The sequence below is a fragment of the Mobula hypostoma genome, chromosome 21 (genome assembly GCF_963921235.1).
Source record: "Mobula hypostoma chromosome 21, sMobHyp1.1, whole genome shotgun sequence".
Taxonomy (NCBI): Eukaryota; Metazoa; Chordata; class Chondrichthyes; order Myliobatiformes; family Myliobatidae; genus Mobula; species Mobula hypostoma.
The window spans coordinates 25,363,849-25,383,427 of record NC_086117.1 but is presented as its reverse complement, the minus strand read 5'-3'; the positions used below and the strand labels follow the sequence as shown (position 1 = coordinate 25,383,427).

The window sequence follows — 19,579 nt, the reverse complement described above, 5'->3', positions numbered from 1 at the left end:
AGCATCAGTGAAGGGAAATGGACAGTCGACCTTCCGGGTCGAGACATGGCTGTACGGGTGTAATAAAAAAACCCACTTGCAGCAGCATCACGGGCATCGGATAAGCAGCGTTCTCAAAAAGAAAAGGAAACACAAGTTAAACATAATCGGCGTCTTGTTTGTTGCTCCAGATTCCGGCATCTGCCATCTTTTGTGTCTTCGAAATTTGACAGTTATTCATTTTTTTGGGGCATCAATGGCATTGCTGCCAGTAATTCTTGTGATCCGCTTCTAGGCTGTCGGTCGTCGTTCTTCTTTCCACGGATGCTGCTATTTCTATCATTCCGATCTCCCCAGTGCTAGATTTGCGCTACACTCTAGACCCTGGTCGCCGGCGATGGGAATATGATCTATTTGAAGATCCACTACTAGACCTAGGAATGACGTGCTGGTTCAGGATATGAACCACTGTCTTGTTACAAGCACAGGTTCGATGAATTTGAAACCCTTATTAATGCACTTAGCTGACCTTGTAAGATCAGCGGTCCGGTAAGATATTAGAATGTTGGTATTCGATTGTAACAAAATACACAAGTGACTGGATTATCCAGTCTTGATCGCAAAAACTCTTGCAATTACTTCCCTGAGAATAAAGCTACTTCGACGTAATGTCAAATATGAGAATGCCGGGTAAAACATAAGAGAATGTAAAATTGCTAAAATTTTAAGGGGAGGAAAATTCAACTAATCTTGATGTTTGATGCCAGACCAGCCGATTTTTGCACTGGAATTTGGAATTAATAATTCAATACACTTTTAATTAATGCTGTTTTGGATGCCATACAACAGATATATGTTTAAATAAATTTTCCAGTGAAACTGTTGAGTTTCAAAAGAATCCTGGGAGATTTCAAGAGTAGAGGACGGGGACAAAGCGAACCACTAGGAGAAGGCGGTCTCTCTGGGTATATATACACACCAGTTGAGTAAAGGAGCAGGGTTTAGCAATTGCAATACCAATTGGGTAAATATGATGTGGTGCACTTTGCACAGAAAAAAATTTAGAACAATGTAAAGACTAGAGCCTTTATAAGACGCTAGTCAGGCTGCACTTGGAGTATTGTTAACAGTTTTGGGCCCCATATCTCAGAAAGGATGTGTCGTCATTGAAGAGAGTCCAGAGAATGTTCACGAAGATGATTCCGGGAATGAAAAGGTCAACATATGAGGAGCGTTTGGCAGTTTTGGGCCTGTACTCACTGGAATTTACAAGAATGCTTGGGGATCTGATTGAAACCTATCAGATGTTGAAAGGACTAGATAAGGTGGATGTGGAGAGGATGTTTCCTATTGTGGGGGTATCCAGAACTAGAGGGCACAGCCTCAAAATTGAAAGGCAACCCTTTAGAACAGAGATAAGGAGGAATATTTTTAGCCAGAGAGTAGTAAATCTGTGGAATGCTCTGTCGCAGACCGAGGTGGAGGCCAAATCTGTGGGCATATTTAAGCAGAAGTTCTGTCAACCTCTGAAAGAAGTCAACATTCCTGCCAAATTGTCTCGGCCCTAAACATTGACTGCTTGGCCTGCTGAGTTCCTCCAGCATTTTACGTGTGTTGTTGAGGCGGAAGTTGTTTCCTGATCAGTCGGGACATCAAAGAATATGGCGAGAAGGCAGGTGTATGGGGTTGAATGAGATCCGGGATCAGCCGTGATGGAATGGCACAGCAGCCTCAATGGGCTGAATGGCCTAATTCTGCTCCTATGTCTTTGAGACACTAGTAAATGTGGAATAACAGAGGGATCTTGATGCTTGTGAAATGTAGAAAGTAAACATGTAGGTACAAGAGGAAGAATCGGTTGAAAGCACAAGTCTCACATGCTTGTTTAGTCTTCAGATTCAGGAGACCTTATTACTGGTACCGTGCAAAGTTTTGGACTGCAAACCAATAGAAGGAATAGCAGCCCTGTAGCCACTACACAGTACATTCACTATATTCCTGGGATGAAAAGGTTGTCGTGAGGAGAGATCAGGTCAAATTGGCCAATACTCACTGGAGCTCAGGAGCGTGAGCCTTAATCTCGTCAAAACAAATAACAGAGGTTGACAGGACCGATGCAAACAGTCTCATTTCTTCTAGCCACGACAGGGAGACAGATATTAGGCATTTCACAATGAAGAGGGTTTGAATTTTGTGTAATTTTGTTATCTCAGAAGTTACTGAGTTTATTTAAGACTGAGGTGCACATGGACTGCATGGGAATACAACAAAAAAGTAGACTTGACGATCCAGTCCAAGACTTGGGAATAATGTACTAGTCCAGGTCAAAATTTTACAGCCACACCTAGGGTGGATGCTTATAAAGGTTTGGTTTAAAAAGTAGGCTTTCAGCGTTCAGAGTGTTCCACAGTCAAAGGCCAGCAAACCTGGAGGTTGGGTCGGCGGTCAGAGACACCCAGGTCAGAGGTCCATGTGGGCAGGAGGCACATGGGCCAGTGGAGCCCCCAGGTCAGCAAGTCCCAGGGTTGGAGGTTCGTGCAAGGCTGGAAGTCAAGGCCCGAAAGTCAAAGTCTTGTGACCAGCAAGTCCTGGGGCCGAGGCCTGAACATCACAGTCCTGGGGTAGTCAGAAACTCGACGGCTGCAAATCTATGAATATGATACAGGGACTGGAGGATGGAGGCCCGGTCTGAGAGTCCAAGGGCAAGGGCTGGAGGCCCGGAGGGAGCCCGTCCTGAGGCTGGAAGCATGTTTTATGTGTGAGTGGGTGGGGAATATAGGATGGGGTTGTTTTGTTGTCATTTTGTCTTGTTGTCGCTGCTACTTGTGTAGTTCTGCTTAACTTTGTGGGCATGTTATGTTAGCACCAGGATATGTAGCAACACTTGCTGGCTGCCCCCAGCTCATCCTTGGATTGTGTTGGCTGTAAACACAGATGACACATTTCACTGTATATTTTGATGTCGACGTGACAAATAAATCTGAATCTGAGTATCTTGAAAAGTGAGGTGGACAAATAGAGTTTATGAAAGGAATTCTAGACCTTGGTGCTGAGGAAAATGAACCTTGGCTGCAAAGTGATGGAACATTGAGAACTGGGTATAGACAAGTACCTGGAAATAGTGAAGCACAGAGATTACAGAGTGCAATCAAAATTATATGCATATTTTAAAATTTATTTTCAAAAACAACAATTAACCATGTGCACTTTGAACAAAATACGCTAACAATTGGTTTCCATTATAAAATTGCAATGTAGACATTAAGCGCAGTTTGTAAATTCTTTTTAAATACAAGTGCACATCATTTTGGGAAAACATTAATAACAGTCATTGGAATATCATATTAATTAAACCTTCATTGAAACAAAACACAATCGAGAGCTTATATGGAAGAGACCCAAATGAGATGACCCTTCCCCCAAAAACCTTCATAAGGTGCTAGACACTAATGGTTTGTAGATGAGCCAGGGATTAATTCTTTAAAAATGGAGGCATTTCGATCATGAACCCTGCTTAAACTTACAGTGACCATTGGTCAAATGATAACACATGGCTGGAGGAGGGGGGCAATGTTAATCCAAGGTCATAATCAGCAGAAAAAAATCCCTTTGTATAACATAGTCTTGTATTTGCTCTGTAAGTATAAAGTTTGTATTGCAGCTGTATTTCTTTGTTGCATTTCTGACACATTGAACTGATTGATGTAGATTTTTTTTGACCTGTGCAAAATGCAGCAAACTATAAACTTGCCACTCAATAAATGGTCATTACGAGCCATGAAATAAAAGTTTATATTATTAATGATGCAAGAAGTTTACTGGCCCTTACAATGCAATAGATTCCAGTTTATATACATACATCATACACTAGCAAATGATACGTACTCCTTCCTGCATTGTAATTTCCTACATTCCATTGTAGCCTTAGTCAATTCCGTAATTAATTCCCCAAATAATTTAATGAAAACACATGCAGATGCATGGAATGGCAGCAAACTATTTATCCCATTCTTATGATGCTGATAGCACATGTAACCGTTTAAAGTAGGGCAACACTTATAAATGTATCAATAGTTTTGCTCCACATAGGATTCTATGGGTGTCATGGCAACATCAGAAACTGTGAAAGGGACATGATTAGCTTTACAGAATAATTCCATTTATAGTGGTTGCTTAACTTGCCTCTTTGCCTTCAAACTCAATTCAGCCCCAAGTGTTCAATGTTTTTATGATTATTACAAGATTTTGGGAGGTGAATGCAACTGTTGACATTTAACTCAAAATTAAGTCATCTTGGCGGTATTGCATGCCTTTCATTTACCCGTGGCCTTGCCTTTTTTCCTTCCTTCTCTTCCACCACTATCACCATGCACACAACATATTTTGCTTAAAAAACACAATTTGTTAAGGTCACCTTCTGTTCTGAGAATTAGATTCACAGGAACTCTTTACTGGAATTACTAATCCCATATCCAAGCCAAGCAAAAATGCAGCATTTTAACTGCTTAACCTTGGAATCAGGAGGACCATTATCCTTCTATTAATTGCTGGGATACATCCTTATCCAGTTCCAGATAAACCCTGGAAACAGAATGAAGCTTACCAGTACTTCTTGTCCACATCCAGAAAATGAACCAACAAATCCCATGTAATCTTACACCCCTATCACAGCCTCTCAGGATAGCCAAGAGCAAGCATCACAAGTAAAAGCTTTAAATCAGTTTCCCCAATTCTCAACACCTTCATTTACCCCATAGAAAATTGGGCTTTACCTTTAGATGGAATACGCCACAAAACTCCCACATTCTAATCCTGATACGAAAAGAAAACAAAAACCCAATTGCAACTGGTAGAGCTACTAAAAAAAAAACCTAGTCTGACAGATGTTACATTTAGGTAAAACCACTCAATGGAAGTGTTTTGGCCACTCGTTAGTGTCAACGTGTCTTGCTTGACTCTGTAGCATAATCACAACAGAAGACTTCACAGAAATGAACAGGATTCTAACCGTATTCCTACCTTTAAATAATACCACGCAATGGCTAAAACAAGTCTTTCCATTGCTAATTATTTTAACAGCCTTTGTTTGCCCAGCACTTCTCCCCAACTCCAACGAAGGGACAGTGCCGAGCGTGACCAAATGTGTGATGAGCGAGAAACAGACACAAACACTGTACATGAAAGACAATTTATGTTGTCTCTTGTCAGGAATGAAACCAACAGTTACAAACCACAAGCTTGCAACCATGGTGTTCATGAAACCAGAGGCATGTACAATATGAGAGACAACAACCATGAGTAAGCAGAGTATACAAGGTAGATGCAGAATACTTGTTACAACTCGTGTAAGGTTAAGATAAAGAAAGGAAGATACAGTATAGTTCAGAAGAAAGCATGTGCATGCATTGTATGAGCTGGACAGATACATAGAATAAGCTGACAGACACAATGTATGTAAAACTGGGATCGCTACTGCAGTCATAGGGCACTGTCAGTTTTCTCTGCATGACCACTCAATTCTTGCAGTGATAGTGACTATATCTTTACTCGAGTTTGGAGCACATTTTACCTTTCCCAGAGATCAACAGAGAAATAATGAGTATATTACCAGTCTTTTGAAACTAAGACCCCAAACAACATTCACCAAAGACTTTTAAAAAGAAAAGCCCTTGCTATACAGTGCATTCCTAACAAAAATATTTCAAACACAAAGCTATGTACCATTAGCCAAAATATGTACTCTGTGCATTAAATGCTTAAATTCAGACCAATTTGCATTTCTGCACACTGCACAGAATATAACAAACTGTATTATTGTATTTTACCCATAATCAGTCATGCAGTTGCAAGCATAAAAATAATTTATCACATTAGCAATATATGCCCTTTGCTCTCTGGTAATAAAAGTGAAACAGAAAAAAAATGGAAGAAGTGTGAACAAAATACTTGTCACAATATTTTCCCCATTGGCATTTCGGTATTTAGTTATGGACTTTACCAGTCGCTTCTGGCACCTGTGGTCAGGAGAGGGGTGGTAAACAGTAAAGGGGCTTCATTAGGGAAGGAGATCTGGGAGACTGCATTCACAGGTGGTGGCAAGTATCAATGGGGGACTGAAATAGCAACAATAAGGTTAAGGCTGTGGCAGAGAATGGCTAGCTTAATATAAAATTAAAGATGTTATGAATTATAATTACTCTGAGAAGGAACAAAGTAATTTGGAATTTTCTTTTGATGAGAAGCTGTGGAAGGGAATATCTAGTCCTCAAGTGCATCATCCTACTGCTAGTGTTATGATATAAAGTTGCAGTCTCAAAACTTCCTGCCATGGTCAGTTTGAGACCCAGTGATTTAACTTCCACAGCTTAGGAAACCTTTTTGCAACACTTCCTATTTTCTATGGTTTGTCCCCTTGAAAGATGACCAAATTGTGATGTTACTGGACTGACAGAGCAAAACTATTTATTCTGATGTGGCGCCAGAATAAGGGAATAATCATAAACTGATGCCATGTTATTCAGGCATAGTGTCAGGAAACCAAGGATGCCTTGAAATGCTTGATAGTGGTAAGGACCAATGGAATATTTCAAGAGCAAGATTCCATGACTTTTGTTTGGTAATATAACAGAATCAAAAGCAGGCACACAGAGTTAAGGGACAATTTGGACACAATTCAACAGAATAGAAATGAACATTGGAGAGATTGAATTATCTCTTCAAATTAATAGGGCTAATGCAACTGGAGAATTGGAAAGGGTTATTTCATTCTTAAGTGTTGTGAATTAGATGGATACATCTAAATTAAATGAAATTGGAATTTCACCAGACCTAGATAGCGTCCATGCCCCATGAGATTCACTCTGCAATCATTGAAAGCAAATATATGAATACTTCCAGGTGGAATTAGCTTACACTGTGTAATATTTATCTGTGCAGTACAATGACTTCTGCAACGTTGAGCAAACAAGTAAGGGTTCTGGCTTCCTTTGAAAAGACAAGCAAACTCTGGTTTCATAGAGAATAAAACGAGGTGATCAGAGAAGGATACAACGGGAGAAAGAGCAAGCAGCTCAGAATGGGGTTTTAAAACAACAGACTATAACATCTTGACATCACATCATAATGACAAACCCTGAAGATGCAATTGTCAAAGGATGTGATCCATGTGGAAGCACTACAGTAGAAATTTCAGTCACATTTTGACCGCAGGCTGCTGAACCATTAGTTCCTTCCTTTAATTGTTGCATTTTTTAACGTTACTGATCCTTTTACCCACCCAAAACTTGAGGGTTTCAGTTAGTCTTGCAATTCTCTGCTTGCCGGCTGTTCCATTCAAGTTTTTTTTTAAATTTTGACGAATGTTAAGATGGTTAACAGAGAATTGACCAAATACAAGATCAACAGACAGAACTGTAATAATTACATGAAATTACTCTTTACTGTTTGGTGGATAAAGAAGCAACCCTAGGACCTCAAAACAAAAACACAACTAGATCTTTCAGTATTAGGAAGGGGTGGTGTCTGATTAAAGTAATGATGTCAAGAAGAAATTGTGGGACTTTGAACTATCATAAATTGAATGCCCCAATTATCAAAACACAAACCTTAAAATTACTTAGACTGGAGACTAATATAAATCTAAGATGCTTGTAAATCATGCAAATATTGTAGACATTTAAAAAGATGATGATATTTTCTGGAGCAAAGCACACATCACAAAATATTTTGTGCTGTTTTCATACCTATGCAATATAATTGTTTGATGAAGACCAATACCAATGAAAGGAATTCAATGATAACTTTAGTCTAACCAGTTCAAGTGTTATATGATTTTACATGAGCAATTGTATAAATGATACGTTTGCAATAAAGTCAGGGCAAGTCAAATCCAAATTTATAAGTGAACCCAATAGGAGACAACTTAAATTCAGTGATGATGATAGACAAATATTGATCAAGCTTGGCTTAGTCTCATCTTGGTAACCCATTTTAAAAAGTAAAGAGGTCAATGTCAGGGATAGAAACGGGGGAATATTCCCAAGATGTTTTACAAGTTCTAATGATTCTGATATCATTTCAGTGATCTGGTCACTTTTTGAGAAGTGACACTTTTATTCCCCTCAATAGAAATGTCAGCTAGGTAGTGAAGAAAAAACAAGTAAGAACAACCAGCAAAAACTTAAGGAAAGCCAGTATTAGCTATATAGGAGTAAACATTTAAAGATTAACCTTGGCAAATTCTGATTTTTTTTTGCTACATATGCAAATTATTTTTGTATGCCTTGGATCTTTTATAACTGTTAATTATTTCTTTAGAAACAGAACCATGAATTCTTCAACAACACTGCTTCAAACATATAAAAATAATCAGGTAATGCTGTAAATTTAAGAGAAATTAATTCAATGCAACCCAAAACTCCTTATTTTTAACCCTTTCTACCACTCACCCCAAGGTAACACTAAATATAGCCACTAAAATATTGTACGGTTTCACTTGGGGGGGGGGATAGTACAACTCCTAAGAACAGATGTAAATGTGGTGATATGACTACTGACTCATATGAAATTTAGCAAATCAGAGTCCTTAGTGTGAGTTACTAGCTTTGATACAGCAGCTGAAATGTCAAGAACAAAACATTTTGCATTTTGTCCAAATCATCAGCAATTATCAGATCTTACTCTGGTCTTGCAATCAGTGTGAAAATCCTTATAATAATTCAAATGTTGCACAATACTGTAAAAATTAAGAAAAACTTCAATATTCTAGTGTAGGATATTATGACAATATTGCCTACCACAGGCAGTGTGGCAGACCTGTAAAATACTACCTCAATGCCAGATAAATATTTATTCAATCACCTCCTGGTCCCTCAAAACACAACAAAACTTTCATTTCTTCTGGCCACACTTTCGTAGGTACTGAAAATCTACTAAACCTCACTGCGTGTTTCAACATTCAAGGCAGAGAGGAGTTCACAGTATGCCTTTCAAAGCAACATCCTATTAAGTGTTTTTTTTTTGTTTGGTTTGCGCAGTTATGATTGAAGTACCTGATTTAGTGACTGATCTTTCACCTTCTGGTCAATCTGTCACAAACCAAATCTAGGGACCTCTACCACAGTAATAAAGAGAGCAAACCCATCAAGAATTGTGCTTTTGCTTCCTTTAACTCTGTGATAAGATTTGGTTTATTAACATCTTCTGCCATACTCTTTCATTAGAGGAAAGGTCATTGCTTTCATTTGGAGTGCAAATTTAAATACATACCAACATACAGACATCATAATTAGCACCATTAGTGCATATCAATTCACAACAGACAGAGAGAGAGAGAGAGCAAGAGAGAAAGATCAAGACTTTTCCCCATGGGGTTGGGAGGCAGGATGGGGTGGGGGGGGTAACTGACACAAATAGGATAAGACAAGGAATCACAGGATTGCACAGTACAGAGTAATAGACCTCTTTAGCCACACACTGCATAGCAGTGTGGAGAAGTTTTCTCAGAAGGCACTGCAGAGGCAAGTTTGATCACCTTCGCAACATATATTCACTGTATGTACGTGACTGGCAGTTTCTGGAATACTGAGCAGATTTGCAATGTTGCTATGCTGTGTCCTGTAGTTCTTTTGCTTTCTTCAGGATCAGGTCAACATCAGAAATTGGGTAATCCTGATTAGGAGTATAGGAGGGAAAGAAAAAACAAAATATACAATAAAACGTTTGAACACCTCCACTGGCAGAACAATACACAGGCCATATTTATAGTGTTATAAAGACTAACATTTGTATAACTCAAAGCACTTTAATAATTAGATATTATTGGTAATCAATTTACACAAAGTAAATTTCCTCACAACAATAAGATAATCATATTTTTAACTCAATGATGGTTCAGTGATATATTTTGGCCAACACACTACAGGCAGAACACTACATTAAGCCAGTGCTTGTGTAATGTTTAATTTCATTTGAAAAATAAGAAAGGCACCTGTTCTAACATTCAATCTGAATAAGGACCTTCCCAACAGCATATCTTCCCCTCAAAACTGCACTGGGTGTGTCAGTCTGGATTATGTATCAGTGTCAGACAAGAATAAACACACCTAACTCAAGGATTACCAAAACAGCTATAACTGAATTCATTACGCTCCTCACAAACTCCTTAGAGAGCTGAACTGACATAGCTACCATGTTTTTCTTTTGTACTGGAAATAAATTCTCCATGCACTGCATGAGCCATTCTGAGTCAAAACTGGACTTGAATTCAGCTGCAGCATTTTAGCCACTAGGTACACAGGGTCCACTTTTATATCCAGCTAAAACATTCAAATTAATTTATGCACAATCTCAGGTCTGGTGAAAAATCACCAGGTCTCCTTCGTCCATATAATGCTCAAAATAATATGAGTAAGCTGTTATGGTTACAAACTAGGAGGTGGGATTGAGCTGATTTGACCTTGCCTCATCGGTTGTACAAAATTATGGAGTTCAGAAGATCATTTAACTTTTTATGTTTGTACTATTTCTTTAAAAGAGGAATGCAATCAGCTTCGTTACCATTTTTCCCCACGCAGCCTTTACAGATAATACCCAATGGAAATTATTACCCATACTACTTAAGCAATGCGCTCTATATCATAACTCACTATACAAAACGAACTCTCCTCTTCTCACTTTCCGTGTATTGTGTAGCTGCAGTCAACCCAGCGGTACTCTAATGCTCATGTGATCAATTCTCCATCCACATAGACAACTGCGATATCAGAAAATCCCAGCTGTATATCCATCTTTCACATCCAAGCATTTAAATAATTCAGATGTCACTTTCACTAGATTTAACTGTGTTTTAATGATAGCAAAAGGAGAAAGGGAGATCTCATCTTTTAATAAAATAATCATCATGCTCTTTAGTTCACAGGGTGCCACATCCAAAGAGAGCTGAAATGGAAATAGATTCTTCAAAGGGAGATTATGGATTGGTGCACCTCCAAACAAAATCTCATGGTTACCATTGTGAAGCTGACCGTCTGAGTCTCAAAATTTTGGATGGAAGGCACCAGAGTGAAAATTCTAGGCACAAAAGCCTGCATTTATTTGGCAGCTTTTGCACCCATAGCTTTTCACAGGAGTTTAATCAAACAAAATTTAACATAGACACCAGGACGGGAGGCCAAAGCTTGATTAGTTTTCAAGGAGTGAAAATAAAACTACAAAATGCTGGAAATACCCAGCAAGACACATAACATTTTAAATAACTACTGATCAAAGTGGAAAAGAGGGATTTTAAGGGATGGAGAAAGAATTGGAGGTTTAGAAAAAAGATAGCTGGCCACCAATGAAAGTGGTTATGCACAAGAGACCAGACTTCGATTGATGCAGCAACCTCAGTGGTTTTTGGGTGGCTGGAAGTGTTGCAGAGGTAGGAATAGGAAGTCAACATTTAATTCAACTGCAGCAACTCATCAGTAGGGAAACACACTTTGAGCAACTCCAAGCGAGCATTCTTGAGCCAAGAATGTCTGCAGTAAAACACCAGTCACAGCATCTCTGCTGTCAAAATTCTCAAGAACTTCAGATTTCCACCACTCTCCCCAACAGGGTCATGTCCGTCATAAACTTCAACGCAATCCAAAACTTTGCCTGGATTGGCATCTAGCTACATTCAAAGGTATATAGCATGTTAGAAATGGAACAGCATACAAATTCTGGAGGACAGAAAGAGGGAGAGATTAAGAGAGAGAGAAAATCCTTGAATCCATTCATTAAGGATTTTATCTCTTCCTACTTTATTTTGTCATCAATAATTTTATTTAGAACTCCATCCTTCTCATTTTAACAAAATCTCTGATCTAACTCAACTTCACCCTTTCTAAATCTAGCATAGTTGACTGTGATTAGCTGCTCACATTGAACTTCTGTGGGGTCATTATCTCCTAATTTTGTGCAGATCAGCTGGCAAGAGTATTTGCAGACATTTTTATTCTCACCTTGCTTCACTCTAAGGTTCCCTCCAGCTTAAAGAAGACGACTATCATCCCAGTACGTTAAATAAAAACAAGATAATGTGCCTTAACAACTACCACCCTGTGGTTCTGACATTTGCCATCATGAAGTGCTTTGAGAGGCTGGTCTTGGCACGCATCAGTTCCAGCCTTCCAGACATCCTCGACCCACTGCAATTCTCCTACAGCTAAAAAAAAGGGTCCATAACAGACACCATCTTCCTGGCCCTACACACATGAACATAAAGACATTCACAGTATATTAGATGATTGTCTGTTGACTGCAGCTCTGCCTTCAATACTGTAATTCCAAGCAAACTCATTACCAAACTCCGGACCCTGGGAGTCAACACCTCCCTCTGCAATCGGATCTTCGACTTAGAAACATAGAAACATAGAAAATAGGTGCAGGAGTAGGCCATTCGGCCCTTCGAGCCTGCACCGCCATTTATTATGATCATGGCTGATCATCCAACTCAGAACCCAGCCTTCCCTCCATACCCCGTGACCCCTGTAGCCACAAGGGCCATATCTAACTTCCTTTTAAACATAGCTAATGAACTGGCCTCAACAGTTTGCTGTGGCAGAGAATTCCACAGATTCACCACTCTCTGTGTGAAGAAGTTTTTCCTAACCTCGGTCCTAAAAGGCTTCCCCTCTATCCTCAAACTGTGACCCCTCGTTCTAGACCTCCCCAACATCGGGAACAATCTTCCCGCATCTAGCCTGTCCAATCCCTTTAGGATCTTATACGTTTCAATCAGATCCCCCCTCAATCTTCTAAATTCCAACGAGTACAAGCCCAGTTCATCCAGTCTTTCTTCATATGAAAGACCTGCCATCCCAGGAATCAATCTGGTGAACCTTCTTTGTACTCCCTCTATGGCAAGGATGTCTTTCCTCAGATTAGGGGACCAAAACTGCACACAATACTCCAGGTGTGGTCTCACCAAGGCCTTGTACAACTGCAGTAGTACCTCCCTGCTCCTGTACTCGAATCCTCTCGCTATAAATGCCAGCATACCGTTCGCCTTTTTCACCGCCTGCTGTACCTGCATGCCCACTTTCAATGACTGGTGTATAATGACACCCAGGTCTCGTTGCACCTCCCCTTTTCCTAATCGGCCACCATTCAGATAATAATCTGTTTTCCTATTTTTGCCACCAAAGTGGATAACTTCACATTTATCCACATTAAATTGCATCTGCCATGAGTTTGCCCACTCACCCAACCTATCCAAGTCACCCTGCATCCTCTTAGCATCCTCCTCACTGCTAACACTGCCACCCAGCTTCGTGTCATCCGCAAACTTGGAGATGCTGCATTTAATTCCCTCAATCCAAGTCATTAATATATATTGTAAACAACTGGGGTCCCAGCACTGAGCCTTGCGGTACCCCACTAGTCACCGCCTGCCATTCTGAAAAGGTCCCGTTTATTCCCACTCTTTGCTTCCTGTCTGCTAACCAATTCTCCACCCACACCAATACCTTACCCCCAATACCATGTGCTTTAAGTTTGCACACTAATCTCCTGTGTGGGACCTTGTCAAAAGCCTTTTGAAAATCCAAATATACCACATCCACTGGTTCTCCCCTATCCACTCTACTAGTTACATCCTCAAAAAATTCTATGAGATTCGTCAGACATGATTTTCCTTTCACAAATCCATGCTGACTTTGTCCGATCATTTCACCGCTTTCCAAATGTGCTGTTATCACATCCTTGATAACTGACTCCAGCAGTTTCCCCACCACCGACGTTAGGCTAACCGGCCTATAATTCCCCGGTTTCTCTCTCCCTCCTTTTTTAAAAAGTGGGGTTACATTAGCCACCCTCCAATCCTCAGGAACTAGTCCAGAATCTAACGAGTTTTGAAAAATTATCACTAATGCATCCACTATTTCTTGGGCCACTTCCTTAAGCACTCTGGGATGCAGACCATCTGGCCCTGGGGATTTATCTGCCTTCAATCCCTTCAATTTACCTAACACCACTTCCCTACTAACATGTATTTCGCTCAGTTCCTCCATCTCACTGGACCCTCTGTCCCTTACTATTTCTGGAAGATTATTTATGTCCTCCTTAGTGAAGACAGAACCAAAGTAATTATTCAATTGGTCTGCCATGTCCTTGCTCCCCATAATCAATTCACCTGTTTCTGTTTGCAGGGGACCTACATTTGTCTTTATCAGTCTTTTCCTTTTTACATATCTATAAAAGCTTTTACAGTCCGTTTTTATGTTCTCTGCCAGTTTTCTCTCATAATCTTTTTTCCCCTTCCTAATTAAGCCCTTTGTCCTCCTCTGCTGAACTCTGAATTTCTCCCAGTCCTCAGGTGAGCCACTTTCTCTGGCTAATTTGTATGCTACTTCTTTGGAATTGATACTATCCCTAATTTCTCTTGTCAGCCACGGGTGCACTACCTTCCTTGATTTATTCTTTTGCCAAACTGGGATGAACAATTGTTGTAGTTCATCCATGCAACCTTTAAATGCCTGCCATTGCATATCCACCGTCAATCCTTGAAGTGTCATTTGCCAGTCTATCTTAGCTAATTCATGTCTCATACCTTCAAAGTTACCCCTCTTTAAGTTCAGAACCTTTGTTTCTGAATTAACTACGTCACTCTCCATGTTAATGAAGAATTCCACCATATTATGGTCACTCTTACCCAAGGGGCCTCTCACGACAAGATCGCTAATTAACCCTTTCTCATTGCTCAAAACCCAGTCCAGAATAGCCTGCTCTCTAGTCGGTTCCTCGACATGTTGGTTCAAAAAACCATCCCGCATACATTCCAAGAAATCCTCTTCCTCAGCACCTTTACCAATTTGGTTCACCCAGTCTACATGTAGATTGAAGTCACCCATTATAACTGCTGTTCCTTTATTGCACACATTTCTAATTTCCTGTTTAATACCATCTCCGACCTCACTACTACTGTTAGGTGGCCTGTACACAACTCCCAGCAGCGTCTTCTGCCCCTTAGTGTTACGCAGCTCTACCCATATCGATTCCACATCTTCCCGGCTTATGTCCTTCCTTTCTATTGCGTTAATCTCTTTTTTAACCAGCAACGCCACCCCACCTCCCCTTCCTTCGTGTCTATCCCTCCTGAATATTGAATATCCCTGAACGTTGAGCTCCCATCCCTGGTCACCCTGGAGCCATGTCTCTGTGATCCCAACTATATCATAATCATTAATAACAATCTGCACTTTCAATTCATCCACCTTATTACGACTTCCTGACCAACAGAGCACAATCAGTATGGATAGACAGCAACACCTGCACCATGATCACTGTAAACACTGGTTCTCCATAACGTTGCATCCTCAGCCCTTTATTTTCCTCCCTGTACAATTATTTCTGTGTGGCCATATTATGTTCTAATTCCATCTGCAAGTTCACAGATGATACCACCAGAGTGTGCTGTATTGTTGAACAACGATGAGTCAAGAGAACCAGGGGTAGAGGGGCAGATTACTAACATGGTGTCATGGCAACCATCTTTCCCTCAATGTCAGCAAAAGAGTTGATCACTGACTTCAGCAAGGGAGGTGGGGTGGAGCACATGCTCCTGTCAAACAGATAAAAGATCAGATTATAATTAAATCGTAAAAGAATGCAGCATGCTGTTGGGCAGAGGGAGTTGAGATTGCTTCTTCATGAGTTACAAAAGGTTGGTTTGCAGGTGCAACAGGTTATCAAGAAGGTAAATTGAATGCTGGCTTTCTTTGCAAGAGGGATTGGATTTAAGAAGAGGGAGATTCTGCAGCATCTGGAGTAGTACTGTGTGCAGTTCTGGTGTCCTTATTTGAAGAAAGATACACCTTTGGAGGTTTACCAAGTTGATTCTAGAGATTAGAGGATGAAGCTATGAGGAGAGATTGAGATGCCTGAGACTTTCTTCACTGGAATACAGAAGATTAAGAGTGGATCTTATAGAAACATTATAAAACTATGGAAGCGATAAGATAGAGACAGGAAAGCTGCTTCCACTGTTAAGTGAAACAAGAACTGGGGCACATAGCCTTTAGATTCAGGGGAATACATTTAGGATGGAGATGACGAAAAACTGCTTTTCACAGAGAGTAGTGTATGTAGAATTCCCTGCCCGGGGAAGCAGCAGAAGCTACCTCATAAGATATATTCAAGATACAGTTAGATAGATTTTTGTATAGCAGGAAAATTGAGGGTTATGGGGAAAAGGCAAGAAGGTGGGCCAGATCAGCCACATTATTGAATGGCAGAGCAGACTCGACAGGCCAGATGGCCTACTCCTGTTCCTATTTATGTGTTGAGATTGAGAGCTTCAAGTTCCTAGGAGTGAACATCACCAATAGTCTGCCCTGGTCCAACTACATGGACACCACAGCCAAGAAAGCTCACCAATGCCTCTATTTCCTCAGGAGGCTAAAGAAATTTGATATGTCCCCATCCACCCTTATCAAATTTTACTACGATGTACTATAGAAAACATCCTATCTGGACTCAACATGGCTTGGTATGGGAACTGCTCTGCATCTGACTGCAAGAAACTGCAGAGTTGTGGACATAGCTTAGCGCATCACAGAAACCGAATTCACGTCCTTAGACCCTGACTACATTTCTTACTGCCTCTGTAAGGAAGCCAGCATAATCAAAGACCCCATCCACCTTGGAGTGTCTCTCTTCTCCCCCTTCAATCAGGCAGAAGATACAGAAGCCTGAAAACAAGTACCACCAGTCTCAAGGACAGCTTCTATCCCCCTGTAATGGTTCCCTAATACAGTAACATAGACTCTTGACCTCACAATCTACTTCGTTCTCTGTAGTTATTATATTTCATTCTCCTTTGTTATTTGTTTTCCTTGTTCCACCTCAAAATAGATAGATAGAAACTTTATTGATCCCAAAGGAAATTAGTGTCACAGCAGCATTCCAAGTGCACAGATATCCACATAGTCAATGCACTATGTAATGATTTGGTCTGTATAAACAGTATGCAAGACTATTTGCAATGTTTAATCTGCAATCTTCTCTTCTCTCCACTGACATTGCTTAATCTGTTGGGCATTTCATACACGTCTGACCTGCATTTCATAGCCTTTGCACGACTTGTTCATTTTTCTCCCTCTTGTTCGCTTTTATACACACACCCCTCATTAATCTATCAAATAACTGGTGTCATGAACAACCTATGACTATGGTAATCCACCATCCCAGTTCCTTTTGGCAACTTAACACTAACTTAATTTCATTCCTTCCTAGGTCTGATGAGGGGTTTTCAATCTGAAACATTAGTTTTCTTTTTTCACACATCCTTAATAGCAGTAATGAAGTAGAGTATCAAAACCTCAGCTGCTCCCCTACTTGCTGACAGACTTGAGGTTAAAAATTATCCTGTGTCTGAGGGTGGATCCTGAGTCAGAAGATTATAGGTTCAAATTCCACAACAATGACTCAATTCACACTACTGATGTTCCGAAGGAAGGCATCCATCCATACCATCTTTGGCTGAGAGATTAAGTTAAGACACTCATTTAGTCTCTCAGATGTCATGCTACTTTGAAGAGCAAGGGAGTTAACAATGGTGTTACCTAGCACTGCTAAAACACAATATCTCATTTCACTCACCCTACTTCTTGTGGGAATCTGTGGTCTTCTATAGGCAGCAATGGAATCATTTACAGAGTTTCTGAACACCCAGAGGGCATGGAAAATGTGACATAAAAGTAATTGTTTTCTTTGGAGGCTGCCTGATCTGCTGCTTTTTATTTCAGGTTCCTAACATGCTGATTTTAGTGCCTTTTTTAATTAAGGCCCCCCCCCCCCCAATTTGCACCCAAGTGAATTGTGAAATAGACATTATTATGGGGAAAAAAGTGTCCTGATGTACGTAACTCTGAAAGACAATACTTTCTTACACGAGTCAAACTAAAGTATAAAATGGTTGTCATCACCCCAACCTCTTGGCCTTTTGTAAAGTTAGAGATTTTCCAGTACTCACCAAATACTGGGCCTTTGGGACAGTGTAATCCCCCACCTGATCTTTGGAGATGGGATTCAAAGGTACTTCCCAGCGTGCTGCTTTTCGAAAGGAACCCACTGTCTGATAAGAGGAAGTCACTTATCAAGTTTGAAAATAGGAAGCATTTTGTTCATGAGACAGGTGAGAACTAAGGTGACAAGTCAGATATTTAGAAATAGTATATATAGTACATACAAATCCACGAGTATAAAGAAAAAGAGAAAGTCAAATATACAGAATTAGACAAGTACACTCAAGGAGACAGACAAAGACAGCCAGACAAGCAAAAAGACTTGTACACACAAGCAAAGTCAAATAAGTATGTATGGACAGAATGTGGTGCTAGCTGTTTTAAGTGGACGTAAGATAGGTAAACCAAAGGCGGCACACACCAACACAGACACACGTGAAAGTAAGCAGACATGTTGGTGACCACTGTGCATGTGGTCACATACACACATCCCAAGAGAAAAGGACTGAGGCAGGTAAACACAGTCAGGGGCGGACAGATGTACTGAGATGGGTAGACATATTCACATTGCACTTGCAGAGATGAGCACAAACAGTCCAGTGCAAAGTCCATTTATTAGAAGCATAGGAAATTAAAGGCTCAAGTTTTGTGAAAATCCCAGCGCAACATTGTTAAAGTATAGAGAAAGGGATTAGGGAATTTAGCAAGATCACATTAAACTGATCTGAGGACAGCCTGCCACTAACTGACTGACTAAACTTGCTTTTAGCTGGTTAAAGTGACTTTGAAGTCTACTTCAATTCCAAAGCAGAAGTCACCACCTTAAGACCACAAGACACAGGAGCAGAATTAGGCCATCTGGCCCATTGAGTCTGCTCCGCCATTCAACAGACAATAGGTGCAGGAGTAGGCCATTCAGCCCTTCGAGCCAGCACTGCCATTCACTGTGATCATGGCTGATCATCCACAATCAGTATCCAGTTCCTGCCTTATCCCCATAACCTTTGATTCCGCTATCTTTAAGAGCTCTATCCATCTCTTTCCTGAAAGCATCCAGAGACTTGGCCTCCACAGCTTTCTGGGGCAGAGCATTCCATACATCCACCACTCTCTGGGTGAAAAAGCTTTTCCTCAACTCCATTCTAAATGGCCTACCCCTTATTCTTCAACTGTGGCCTCTGGTTCTGGACTCACCATCAGCGGGAACATGCTTCCTGCCTCCAGCATATCCAATCCCTTAATAATCTTATGTGTTTCAATAAGATTCCCTCTCAGCCTTCTAAATTCCAGAGTATACAAGTCCAGTCGCTCCAACCTTTCGACATATGACAGTCCCGCCATCCCGGGAATTAACCTTGTGAACCTACGCTGCACTCCCTCAATAGCAAGAATGTCCTTCCTCAAATTTGGAGACCAAAACTGCACACAGTACTCCAGGTGTGGTCTCACCAGGGCCCTGTACAGCTGCAGAAGGATCTTTTTGCTCTTATACTCAATTCCCCTTGTTATGAAGGCCAGCATGCCATTAGCTTTCTTCACAGCCTGCTGTACTTGCATGCTTGCTTTCAGTGACTGATGTACAAGAACACCTAGATCTCGTTGTACTTCCC

At 40.5% G+C, this 19,579-nt stretch overlaps 1 protein-coding gene across 2 annotated transcripts in view; it reads right to left on the bottom strand.

Moving 5' to 3' along the window:
- Window positions 1-874: 874 nt before the first annotated feature.
- The window catches only part of tbc1d13 (TBC1 domain family, member 13), a 43,519-nt gene continuing 24,814 nt past the window's right edge, over window positions 875-19,579 (bottom strand). The window contains exons 12-13 of one of the 2 annotated variants that reach the window (XM_063073682.1): window positions 17,978-18,079; window positions 875-9,648 (exon numbers count right to left, since the gene is read on the bottom strand). In XM_063073682.1, coding sequence (XP_062929752.1) covers window positions 9,583-9,648; window positions 17,978-18,079 — 168 coding nt within the window. In that variant the 3' untranslated portion in view covers window positions 875-9,582. The remainder of the gene's footprint in view (window positions 9,649-17,977; window positions 18,080-19,579) is intronic. The other variant, XM_063073683.1, reaches the window with a different exon arrangement.